We start from the raw sequence: 12799 nt of genomic DNA, 5'->3' as shown, positions 1-12799 counted from the left end.
GTCACGAGGAGACCGTGCAAACTCCACACACAGACAGTGCCAGAGGTCGGGATCGAACCTGGGTCTCCGGGGCTTGTGAGGCAAGTGGTTCTACCCACTGCTCCACTGGCTTCCTTTTGACCAATGGTAAATCTAATTGAAGTGTCCTCCCATCACCACCCCTTCCACCTGCCCAGCTTTGTACCCTGGAAGTTGAACGCTGACCTGCTCCCTCTCTGGTTGAGCTTGACATTGTTTTATTTCATTTATTTACCCCTCAGGGTGTGAACATTTTTTGCCCCTCACTAACTGCCCACTGGGTGACTCGCCGGGCTATTTAACATAGAACAGTACAGCACAATACAGGTCCTTCGGCCCACAATGTTGTGCCAACCTTTAAACCTCACCTAGGATGATCTAACCCCTTCCTCCCACATATCCCTCTATTTTAAATTCCTCCATATGCCTATCTAGCAATCCCTTGAATTTGACCAATGTACCTGCCTCCACCACCACCCCAGGCAGCGCATTCCATGCACTAACCGCTCTCTGGGTGAAAAACCTCCCTCTGACATCTCCCTTGAACTTCCCACCCATTACATTAAAGCCATGCCCCCTTGTATTGAGCATTGGTGCCCTGGGGAAGAGGCGCTGGCTGTCCACTCTATCTATTCCTCTTAATATTTTGTACACCTCTATCATGTCTCCTCTCAGCCTCCTTCTCTCCAAAGAGTAAAGCCCGAGCTCCCTTAGTCTCTCCTCATAATGCACACTCTCGAAACCAGGCAGCATCCTGGTAAATCTCCTCTGCACCCTTTCCAACGCCTCCACATCCTTCCTATAATGAGGCGACCAGAACTGGACACAGTACTCTAAGTGTGGTCTAACCAGAGTTTTGTAAAGCTGCATCATTACCTCGTGGCTCTTAAACTCGATCCCTCAACTTATGAAAGCCAACATCCCATAAGCTTTCTTAACTACCCTATCCAGCTGTGAAGCAACTTCCAGGGATCTGTGGATATGGACCCCTAGATCCCTCTGCTCTTCCACACTACCCAGAATCCTGCCATTAACTTTGTACTCTGCCTTAGAGTTTGTCCTTTGTCACAAACCAGTAACAAAAGAAACACACTGAGCATGATTCAGTGTTAAAAACTATTTTATTAATCACTACTTATGATAATACGGAAAATAAAAGTTAAAAAAAAATGTTAGTATGTTAGAATTCAAAAAATGTTAAACCTTGAACGTTAACCCCAAAACTAAACTCTTTGTGTGTGTGTGTGACAAAGTCCCAAACTCCAAGTTCCGGAATGGTTCTTAAAGTTCAGTTCCGCAAGTCATAAGGTGAAACATGAGCAAGGGCTTCTTCAACAACCACCGTTGTCTGAAGATAAGACATAGACGTAGAGAAATATAGAGAGAGTAAATACGAAATCCAAATGTTCCACAATGGAACCCAAACGACACTTCAGTGTTTACTCGGTAGTGACTTCCTCACCCCGAAAAGCATCCGAACCGTGGTCGTCCACACACAAATACCTGTTTCCTTCTACAGGTCAGCAACAAAGTGAACTCCACCGGATTACTTCCAATTTCCATACATGGATTTCAGTGGCAGACACAGTTATTGTTTCTCATCCATCGATAGAGAAAACAAGCAGGCTGGTGTCTCTCTCCCTTCTCTCTCTCTCTCTCTCTCCTTCTTCTAACTTCTTCAACAACGTCATTACGTCCTTTATCTTCTATTGACGTAAGCACGCCCCACACACACATACACACACACTCTCTCTATCTTAAAGGGACTTTCACTGAGTCCGTAACACCTTCCAAAGTGTACCACCTCACACTTCTCTGGATTGAACTCCATCTGCCATAAAAACCCATCCACTCATCTTTTTCTGCAATGCTGACCCCTTATTTTTTCCCCTGACCTCTTGTTCTAAATCCTCCCACAACAGGGACTATCCGCTCGACATCCACCTGCTCATATATTCCCTCACAACCTAGAAGGAGGCCATTCTGCCCATCGAGCCCACGCCGGCTCTCAGTACAATCCTATTCTCTTAATTAAGCCTCCAGAGGACCTTATGAGTTTCAGTAAGATCAGCCCAGGAGGCAGGGCAGGACACGTTGAAGGCAAGGCTGAACCAGGAACTGGAGATGGGGAGGCTTGGAATAACATTCAATGTGCAGAAAGACTAGAGTTCAAATACCTGTTAGCTAGCGGTTAGATTTTTATATATAAATGGATAACTTTATTTATTCACAAAGCTTTCTCCTACCTCAAGGATCTTTGCACAGCTGGTCTGCAAAACTGATTTTGTTATGTAGATGAATGGAAAAAGTAAGGACTTTGCAAAAAGTGATATTCCATTAATAACAATGGGACAAATGATGAGTTGCTCTCATCTCAGTCACTCAGGGCTCCAAGTAGCACAGGACAAGTGCAACCCCAGCATTTCAGTTGTGGCTTGAGTGAGGTGCCAGGGGCTGCAGTTGAAAGATTATGGGTTCAAGTCCTACTTCAGCTAGATTGACAGAGCAATACTGAGGTCCTGCCATTTGGATAAGGCATTAAGGCTGATGAAATATATGACATGAAGCTATTATAGACAAGAGCAGGGGAGTTCTCCTCAGTGGAGACACAAGAGATTCTTCAGATGCTGGAACCTGAAGCAACACACAAGTTGCTGGAGGAACTCAGCGGGTCAGGCAGCATCTGTGGAGGGAAATGGATGGTCAAGACCCTTAAGATAAGATATCTTTATCAGTCACACGTACATCGGAACACTCAGTGAGATGCACCTTTTGCGTAGAGTGTTCTGGGGGCAGCCCGCAAGTGTCGCCACGCTTCCGGCGCCAACGTAGCACGTCCACAAGTTCCTAACCCGTATGTCTTTGGAATGTGGGAGGAAACCGGAGCACCCGGAGGAAACCCACGCAGACACGACGTACAAACTTCTTACAAACAGTGGCCAGAATTGAACCCGGGTCACCGGCGCTGTAATAGCGTTACGCTAACCACTACACTGCCGTGCCTGCCCTCTACACTACAGTGCCTGGCTGGCTTTTCCCTTGACACATGATGTGGTCACCACAACGTGGGGGCTTGCCCGCTGCGTTTCCTAACGTGACCACCCCTAAAACCTCTGGCTGTGAAGCTGTTTGGAACATCCTGAAAGGGATGTGAAAGGCACTAAAGAAACGCAAGTCATTCTTTCATTGCAAGCCAGGAGGACCCCAGTGTTTCGCAAAAACCTCTGCTTTGGCTGGATTGTCAATGGGGCCAAAGCTGGTCTCCACGCAGGTGGACTGTGGAGGGTGAAAAAAAATCACAGTAACACGTGTTGTTGCCATTCACCTGGACCGACCTCATCAGAAGAGGGAGAGCAGGCGTTCCGGGTGAGTCAGCTCAAGTGGATTGACACGCAGAGGCCTAAGGAACTGTCAGCTCAACCGAAGGAAAGAGAGACCTGGAATGTGATGGTGCCTCTACTTCCTCGGAAGGCCAAGGGACTTTGGTACGTCCCCGATGACACTCACCAATTTTTATCGATGCACCACAGAAAGCATCCTATCAGGATGCATCACGGCTTGGTACGGCAACTGCCCTGCCTGGGACTACAAGAAACTGCAGAGAGTTGTGGACACAGCCCAGCTCGTCACGGAAACCAGCATTGCCTCCATGGACTCTGTCTGCACTTCTCGCTGCCTTGGGAAAACAGCCAACATAATCAAGGACCCCTCCCATCCTGGTCATTCTCTCTTCTCCCCTCTCCCATCGGGCAAAAGATACAAAACCTTCAAAATATGTACCACCAGGACAGCTTCTATCCCACCGTTATAAGGCTCTTGAAATGGACCTCTTATATGCTAAAGATGAACTCTTGATCGTTCAGTCGATCTCGTCGTGGCCCTTGCACTTTATTTGTCTGCCTGCACTACACGTTCTCTGTAACTGTAACAATATATTCTGCATTCTATTTTACTACCTTGAGGCACAGTAGTGTAGCGGTTAGCGTAACGCTATTACAGCGCCAGCGACCCGGGTTCAATTCCGGCTGCTGTCTGTAAGGAGTTTGTACGTTCTCCCTGTGTCTGCGTGGGTTTCCTCCGGGTGCTCCGGTTTCCTCCCACATTCCAAAGACGTACGGGTTAGGAAGTTGTGGACGTGCTATGTTGGTGCCGGAAGCGTGGCGACACTTGCGGGCTGCCCCCAGAACACTCTACGCAAAAGATGCATTTCACTGTGTGTTTTGATGTACGTGTGACTAATAAAGATATCTTATTTTCTGATGTATGGAATGATCCGCCTGGATGGCACGCAAACAAAGTTTTTCACTGTATCTCAGTACATGTGACAATAATAAACCAACTACCAATTACAATTACTGTACTGAAGGTGGTTGTTCATCTAATTGTGCCCACATTGGCCAAAAAAGAGCCACTCAGGATAGCCCCACTTCCCACTTCTCGGTGTGGAGCCCTTCATGTCACAGCTGATCCTGGGAAATTTAAATGTGGTGAGGGTTTTGTCCTCCACCACCCCGTCGGGCAGTGAGTTCCAGACTCCTGCCACTCTTCGGTGAAAATAGTTTTACAGGCAGCTCCCGTGTTATGGGGGGGGGGGGGGGTGGTTTGTGTTCCTAGAAAATGGCCCGTATGGTGATTTTCCAGAACGCCAAGCCGCCCCATCCGTGCACGTGTCAAGAAACAAGACTTGAGAAAAAAATAAATATTGAGTTTATTTCGTTACTTTTTTCCCCACATAAATTTTGTACGAGCGAATTTTAATCCGTATCTCAAATACTTGTGTAGTGATCTGTGAATTATGTAAGGGCAAATTTCCATAACGGGCCGTAACAAAGGGGTCTCCTGTGCTCGGCTTTTATGCAGCTCTGATCTCTGGGACGGGCAGGCAGCATCTATGGAGAGGGAAACAAGGTTAATGTTTCATTGACAATTTAGTGGTTAGGTATGGAGCAGGGGGAGCAAACAAAATTAAAGCTAAAACAGCAGTTTCTGGAAATTTAAATAATTCCATTGAGAGAGAAAAACAGTTCGTCAGAACTGGAAAAGAGAGATAAAAGAGGTACTTTCAGCTGCAGAGGAAGTAGCATGAGATCTGGATGGACGGCACAGTGGCACAGCCAGTAGAGCTGCAGCCTCACAGCTCCAGAGACCAGGGTCTGATCCTTTGTTCCATCCAGATCTCATGCTACTTCCTCTGCAGCTGAAAGTACCTCTTTTATCTCTCTTTTCCAGTTCTGACGAACTGTTTTTCTCTCTCAATGGAATTATTTAAATTTCCAGAAACTGCTGTTTTAGCTTTAATTTTGTTTGCTCCCCCTGCTCCATACCTAACCACTAAATTGTCAATGAAACATTAACCTTGTTTCCCTCTCCATAGATGCTGCCTGACCATTCTTTTTTTTAATTTCCTTCATGTTTATAGCACGAAGGGTTGTAGGTGTGTATATTCTTTCTTTTTCAATCTTTTTATTAGTTTTCAAATTAACACAGATTAATATATCAATGTTTGTACATGTAATACAAAGAGATCAGGAGAACAATCATGGCATGGATAATCATAAAGAATAATAATATTAAAAAAATCTGTAGATCCCACGATCTCTTAGTAAACAAATATAATATAAAAGAAAGAAAAAGATTTATTGTGTATATAAAAGAAAAGAAAGAAAAAAAAATCCCCAAATCAATAAGAAAAAATGTAAACAATATATCAAACCAAACAGAAAAATTAAAAAAAAAGACTGGACTGAAATTTCTCAGTAGAAACAGAGCAATATTATGTCGTCAACTCTGTTCCTCTAAATTGGACAGTTATTGAAAGGGGATCTACATCATGTGAAAATATTGAATAAATGGACTCCAAACTTCTTCAAATTTAAGCGAAGGATCAACAGTACCACTCCTAATTTTTTGCAAGTTGAAACATGATATAGTTTGAGAGAACCATTGAACAGTAGTAGGGGGTATTGGATCCTTCCATTTAAGCAAAATGGATCGTTTGGCCATTAATGTGACAAAGGCAATCATACGGTTAGCGGAGACAGATAGATGGCCAGACTCTATCCTTGGTAAACCAAAAATTGCAGTGATAGGATGAGGTTGTAAATCAATCTTCAATACATTTGAGATAATGTTAAAAATATCTGTCCAATATTTTTCCAAAGGAGGACAGGACCAAAGGGTGTGTATATTTAGTGTAAATGCAAAAGCAGCCACATATTGGTGGCTTTGCTTCATTAGATCTCAGACCAGCAGTGCTTCCAAATGCAAACAGCATCTGCTGCGTGAATGCAACATTCCCTTGCTTTTATTTCAATTTTCCAGCACCAGCTTTGTTTTATATTAAATATAAGTCTGAGACAAGTTCCTACTCCCCTTGCAATTAGCCAAGCGCACCTCCAATTCCCCACCTCCCCACTGCGCGGGAACCAGGCTTTTCCCGCGCAACGTCACCGGCACCACGTGACGCGCTCTTCCAGGACGTCACGTGAACAAACGTCGGCTCGGAGGCTACCGCCCGTGTTTGCGCCTGCGCATTTCCTTTCGCCTGCCGCCGCCGCTTGTACGCATGCGTCCCCCCGTCTCGTCTCCGCCGTCACCGTGTTAGTGCGCCTGTGTCGCCGGCCTCTCTCCGCCGTCACCGTGTTAGTGCGCCTGCGTTGCCGGCCCCTCCCCGCCGTCACCGTGTTAGTGCGCCTGCGTTGCCGGCCGTTCTCTGCCGTCGCCGTGTTAGTGCGCCTGCGTTGCCGGCTGTTCACCGCCGTCACTGTGTTAGTGCGCCTGCGCGGCTCTCTGGGCGGCTGTCATGGAGGTGTGGGTGCGCGGCTGTGGAGCTCGACTGGTGGCCGTGGCGCTGCCGACCGGCTCCTCCGGCCTGGAGCTGAAGCTGCGCCTCTGCCGACAGGTGAGCGGGCAGCGCAGGCTGGGCGGGTCGGGGCCCAGTGGGATGGGGCCCAGGACTGGAGCCGGGGGCTAAGTTGTCCCCGGTGTCCGCCTCCAGGAGGGGCGGGCGGCGGGTGTTGACGTGATGTTGGGCTCGGCAGTTCGGGGTGGGGGTGGGGTGGGGGGGTGTGTGGGGGGTGGAGGAGATGGGGTCGGGGGGTGTGGTGTGGTGTGGGTGGGGTGAGGGGGGTCGGGGGGTGTGGTGTGGGTGGGGTGAGGGGGGTCGGGGGGTGTGGTGTGGGTGGGGTGAGGGGGGTCGGGGGGTGTGGTGTGGGTGGGGTGAGGGGGGTCGGGGGGTCTGGTGTGGGTGGGGTGAGGGGGGTCGGGGGATGTGTGGTGTGGGTGGGGGAGGGGGTTGGGGTGTGGTGTGGGTGGGGGGTGTGGTGTGGATGGGGTGGGGGTGTGGTGTGGGTGGGAGAGGGGGTTAGGGTGTGGTGTGGGTGGGGTGACGGGTCGGGGGGTGTGGTGTGGGTGGGGTGAGGGGGGTCGGGGTGTGTGGTGTGGGTGTGGTGGGGGGGTGGGGGGGGGTTGGGGGTGTGGTGTGGGTGGGGTGAGGGGGGTCGGGGGTGTGGTGTGGGTGGGGTGAGGGGGGTCGGGGGGTGTGGTGTGGGTGGGGTGGGGGGAGATGGGGTCGGGGGGTGTGGTGTGGGTGGGGTGGGGGGAGATGGGGTCGGGGGTGTGGTGTGGGTGGGGTGAGGGGGGTCGGGGGGTGTGGTGTGGGTGGGGTGGGGGGGGGTCGGGGGGTGTGGTGTGGGTGGGGTGAGGGGGGTCGGGGGGTGTGGTGTGGGTGGGGTGAGGGGGGTCGGGGGGTGTGGTGTGGGTGGGGTGAGGGGGGTCGGGGGGGTGTGGTGTGGGTGGGGTGAGGGGGGTCGGGGGATGTGTGGTGTGGGTGGGGTGAGGGGGGTCGGGGGATGTGTGGTGTGGGTGGGGGAGGGGGGTGTGGTGTGGGTGGGGTGACGGGGTGGGGGGTGTGGTGTGGGTGGGGTGAGGGGGGTGGGGGATGTGTGGGGGTGGGGGGATGTGTGGAGGGGGGGTCGGGGGTGTGGTGTGGGTGGGGTGAGGGAGGTGGGTGCTGTGGATGGGGTGGGGGGGATTTGGGGTGGGCGGAGGAGGTGGGGTGAGGGGGTGGGTGGACGGGGAGGTGGGTGGGGTGGAGACCAGAGAGCAGCAGGAGGCTGAACACGGGAGTTGTGTATAGGCTGCAAATAGCTGTCAGATTATAAGGTGGGGGGGGGGGAATAAAATCTTTCTCCTCATGGTAAGGGTATCAAGAACAAGAGGGCACAGGTTTAAGGTGAGAGGAAGGGGTTTTAAAGGGGATCTGAGTGGGTAAGTGTTTTGCATACTTGGTGTCTGCCAGAAAAGGTGGCGGAACCAGATACGTACGACACTACAGCACGGGAACGTCATGATGTCTATGCCAACCAAGATACTAAACCGAGCCACATCCCTCCATCCCTTGCAAGTTCACGTGTATCTAACAACCTCTTAAACACCACTATCGTTTCTGCTACCACTACCGTTTCTGCTACCACTACCTGTAGCAGCCCGTTCCAGGCACCCACCACTCTCTGTTTTTAAAAAAAAAAGTTTCTTCATTCGAGCATTTTCAATAGCATCCTCACAGTTTGGCATCCTAGCTGACTCACGGTGATCCTCGGCCATTCTTTTATCTTGCGCCCTTCTCTGTTTCTCCCCCCTGTGTTTCTTGCTCATCCATGCTCTCTATCCTGCGCTACTCCCTGCTTGCTGTCTCTCTCCTGCCCCCCCCCCCCACTCCGTTTGGTTTAATGCCCTCTGTAATAAATGTGTGCGCTCCATATGTAACATGAAGTGGATATATGAAATCAGCAAAATGTTATTTATTCCAACTGAATTCTCTGAATATAGGGTTTCCCTGCTGCCGATGTTTACCTAAAATGTAATGGAAAACTGGTTGGTGAAGAGGCGGATCTGCATGATGGAGCAATTTACAGTCTGGAAACGAGACTGGTCGGAGGGAAAGGAGGTAAAATTTACATAGTCCCTGTGTCTTCTGTTAATAGTGGGGTCTGCCATAGAAACCTCATTGGTCGCAGTAGTGTCATGCTTCTTGTGAGCTATGAGGAGGGCTGACTCCCCTGAAAATAATTATATAATGTGGTGGTGGGAGGTGAAGAGTGTAATAATCCCTCATGACCTGTACTTTATTTTCATGCTTTTTGGTCACGTGTTTTAATCTCTGAACCATTAAGCGTTTGCTCAGGCTGGGCCAGATATGAATCATTAGCTGCTCTTATCAGCATAAAAGTATCTTGTGTAAGGTCACCTGCATTATTTCCTATAAAACATCACCCAATTCTCTCTATTCTGTTGCAACATGCTTAAAAAAGGAGCAAGGGAGGAAACAGTGGAGGCTCTGGCCATCTTTTTCCAAACCCTTTTGTCTGCAGGTGTTGTGTCCGAGCATTAGAAATCTGCTGACGTGGAACTGTTATGTCAAAAGAGAGAAGGGGATAAATTGAGTGAATGTTATCATGTCTTCAGCATGGTGGGGAAAGTCTGTTTTGATTTCCAGTTGCCAGGGTTCGAGGGCCTGAGTTATAGGGAGAAGTTGGGCAGGCTAGGACTCTATTCCTTGGAGTGTAGAAGACCAAGGGGTGATCCTATTAGAGGTGTGTAATATCATGAGGGGCACAGACAGGGTGAATGCACACAGTCTTTTTCCCAGGGTTGGGGAATCAAAAACAAGAGGGCATAGGTTTAAAGTGAGAGGGGAGAGATTTAATAGGAACCTGAGGGGCAACTTCTTTACACAGAGAGTTGTGCATATCTGGAATGAACTGCCAGAAGAAGTGGTAGAGGTGGGTACAATTACAGCATTTAAAAGACAGTTCGACAGGTACATGGAAAGGAAAGGTTTAGAGGGACGCGGGCAAAAGAACTGGCTTGGATGGGAATCTTGGTCAGCATGGGCGAGTTGGGCTGAAGGGCCTGTTTCCGTGCAGTATTGCTCTATGACTCTGTCTTTAACGTGGTGGGCATGTCCCTTTTGAATGTTTTCTGGTTCAAGCATAAATCAGCATTTAGTGAGCAGAGGTTAATCAAGAGCAGTCAGCCAAGGGATAATTGTAGCTTGACCATTGGTTTCATTTGAAGGTAATGTCGAAAATGAGGATGGTTGATTTGATGAATGCATTTTAGTGTTTGACAAAGTTTCACATGTTCAGAAAAGTAAAAGCCCAAAGGATAGGACCAAGTTGGATTAAAAATTGTCTCCGTGACAGAAAGCAGAGGGGTAGAACTGCTGTGTGTTTCTCTTGACTGGTGGCCTACGGGTAGTTGGCTTCCACAGGGCTCAGCTGGAACTCCTCACTTACTATGGTCAGCGCAGACCTCATGGGCTGAAGGGTCTGATCCTGTACTGTTCTATTAAGTATCACTGGTGAGACTTGAATGCAGGAGCCATGATAAAGGAGTTTACAGATGATCCCAAAATTGGCCATATAGTTGATAGTGAAAGAACGCAGAAGATTGCAGGAAGATACCAGTGGATAAATGGACAAGTGGCAATTGGAGTTCAGTGTGAAGGATTGTGAGCTAATGCATTTCTAGAAGGCAGGCAAGGCTGGAGAATACACAATGTGGAAGGATTCTAGGAACAGGCAGAGGATTGCTGGAGTGCATGTATCCTGATGCTTGTAGGAAAAGTAGATGAGGCAATTAAAGCTCATGGATGCTTCCTCTAGCCAAGGCAAAAAAATACAAGGACAATGAGGTGCTGGAGCTGTATGAACCACTATAATGGCATAAGAGGCGGCGCAGAGAGGAGTTATAGGAACATTCCCAGGAGCTGGGGAAGTTTAGTTACAAGGAGAGTTTGACTAAGTTGGTGTGAACAGACGGGCATATTCCTCGCATTTCTCTTGGCACAGAGGTCAATTAACAAGCCTGGGTTCAGGTAATTGATTAAAAAGAATGAAGACAGTTAATACAGGTGTTCTCACAAGAAGGCGGTGATCTAGAACTCACTGCTTGCAAATTAGGTAGAGACAGATGCTCATCATTTAAGTGTCTCTGGAGGAGGTGTGAAACTTCAGCTGGTAAGTGGGATCGGCCTGAGTAGTTTTTGGGCTGTTATGGGCCAAATAGTCTCCAGCAGTGATGAAAATCTCTAACTGATTGAATTGCAGCATCACAATCAGTGGAACCTTCAGTCTACGTAAAACTTTCGGTCCATTGTCATTCTTCAGGTTTCGGGTCAATGCTTCGCGCACTTGGAGCGCAGATCGAGAAAACTACAAATCGCGAGGCGTGCCGGGATTTGAGTGGAAGAAGATTGCGGGATGTAAACCATGAAAAGGCGTAAGGCTTTCTCTTCAGAGTTTTCTCTTGCTGTTGGATTCCGATTATAAGATTTCTTTATTAATCACATATACATCGAAACACAGTGAAATGCATCTTTTTGCGTAGAGTGTTCTGGGGGCAGCCCGCAAGTGTCGCCACGCTTCCGGCGCCAACATAGCATGCCCACAACTTCCTCACCCGTACATCTTTGGAATGTGGGAGGAAACCGGAGCACCCGGAGGAAACCCACACAGACACGGGGAGAACGTACAAACTCCTCACAGACAGCGGCTGGAATTGAACCTGTGTCGCTGGCGCTATAATAGTGTTACGCTAACCACTATGCTACCGTGCCTATCTTATTGTCTTTTACTTGGGTGCAGTGAAATTCCTTGCTTGTGTGAAGCTCACAGTAAACAGTGTACATGCTGATAATAGATACAACAAAGAGTACAAAACAGCAGACTGGTGCAAAAGTAGTAGTGCATAAAGAAATGCGAACGTGACAATAACGGAATAACCGAGAGAGGTAGAAGTAAGAGTTTGAGAACATGGCAGCACCACCGGGAAGGGGATGTGATGAAAGAGGGGATTGGTTCAGGAGTCTGATAGCAGTGGGGAAGAAGCTGTTCTTGAGTCTGGTTGGCCAGGCTTTCAAGGTGACATTTTTCTTGAGAGTTAATTTTAACTTTTTAACCAGACGTTAGACCGGGGAGAGCTCCACTGATGCTACTGTAAGAGGTGGGGGTAAGATCAGCTTGCCATTTCCGGTCCATCCATGTGAACTGATTGGCTTTGAACTGGCACCTTGCTAGTCGATTTTACATCCATTGACAGGGCTTGAGCCAGGTCTCACAGCTGAAGATCTTGGGTGGAAGAGAGCGGGTAATTCGGCTGGTTGTGATGACGTCTTGTCACTGAGCAGTGAACAATTGTTAGAAAGATTTGGGCAGGAACGCAAGTGGAGTCCATCTGGTGAAGCCGTGAACATGCGCGCTGCTTTGCGTGAAGTGAGAGAGGAAGACCCGCGGTTTCAACCTCCTGAAGTACTCTCTCTGTTCAGTGAAGGGTCCGTTGCCTCTGTCGATCCCCATACCTCCTGGCTGGGGAAGGATTGGGTTTTGACTAAAGCTTCCTGAGTTGAAATAAAAACAGCACTTCTGGAAGTGCTCAACGCCTGTAGAGAGGGAAATGGGTGTTACTGGTCAAAGACCTTTCATCAGAACTGATTTCCAATATCTACAGTTCTGCTTTTTTGTGTGTTGAGTTGACTGCGGTGTATCGGTGTTGCCCCTGTCAGAACCTCTCACTCTGTAATTGACGTATTTTGGGTAGCGATCCAGTGCATCACTGAGGGAACACTGTACTATAGGAGATTACTGTTTTTAAGTCATTAAACCAATGCCTTTCTGAAGATCCCTTGGCACAGTTTGAACAGCGGGAAGCTGTCTCTGGTCTCTGAGTCACAATGGACATCAGTATAAACATTATTTAGTCATTATTGTATTGCTGTTTG

The 12799-nt window shown here is 48.6% G+C and overlaps 1 protein-coding gene across 2 annotated transcripts in view; it reads left to right on the top strand.

Moving 5' to 3' along the window:
- The first annotated feature begins 6732 nt into the window (after window positions 1–6732).
- Window positions 6733–12799, top strand: part of sde2 (SDE2 telomere maintenance homolog (S. pombe)) — a 36283-nt gene continuing 30216 nt past the window's right edge. Inside the window, exons 1-3 of one of the 2 annotated variants that reach the window (XM_052025322.1) lie at window positions 6733–6919; window positions 8848–8965; window positions 11190–11301. In XM_052025322.1, coding sequence (XP_051881282.1) covers window positions 6821–6919; window positions 8848–8965; window positions 11190–11301 — 329 coding nt within the window. In that variant the 5' untranslated portion in view covers window positions 6733–6820. The remainder of the gene's footprint in view (window positions 6920–8847; window positions 8966–11189; window positions 11302–12799) is intronic. The other variant, XM_052025323.1, reaches the window with a different exon arrangement.

The sequence above is a fragment of the Pristis pectinata genome, chromosome 10 (assembly GCF_009764475.1).
Source record: "Pristis pectinata isolate sPriPec2 chromosome 10, sPriPec2.1.pri, whole genome shotgun sequence".
Lineage (NCBI taxonomy): Eukaryota > Metazoa > Chordata > Chondrichthyes > Rhinopristiformes > Pristidae > Pristis > Pristis pectinata.
This window is presented reverse-complemented; position numbering and strand designations above follow the sequence as displayed.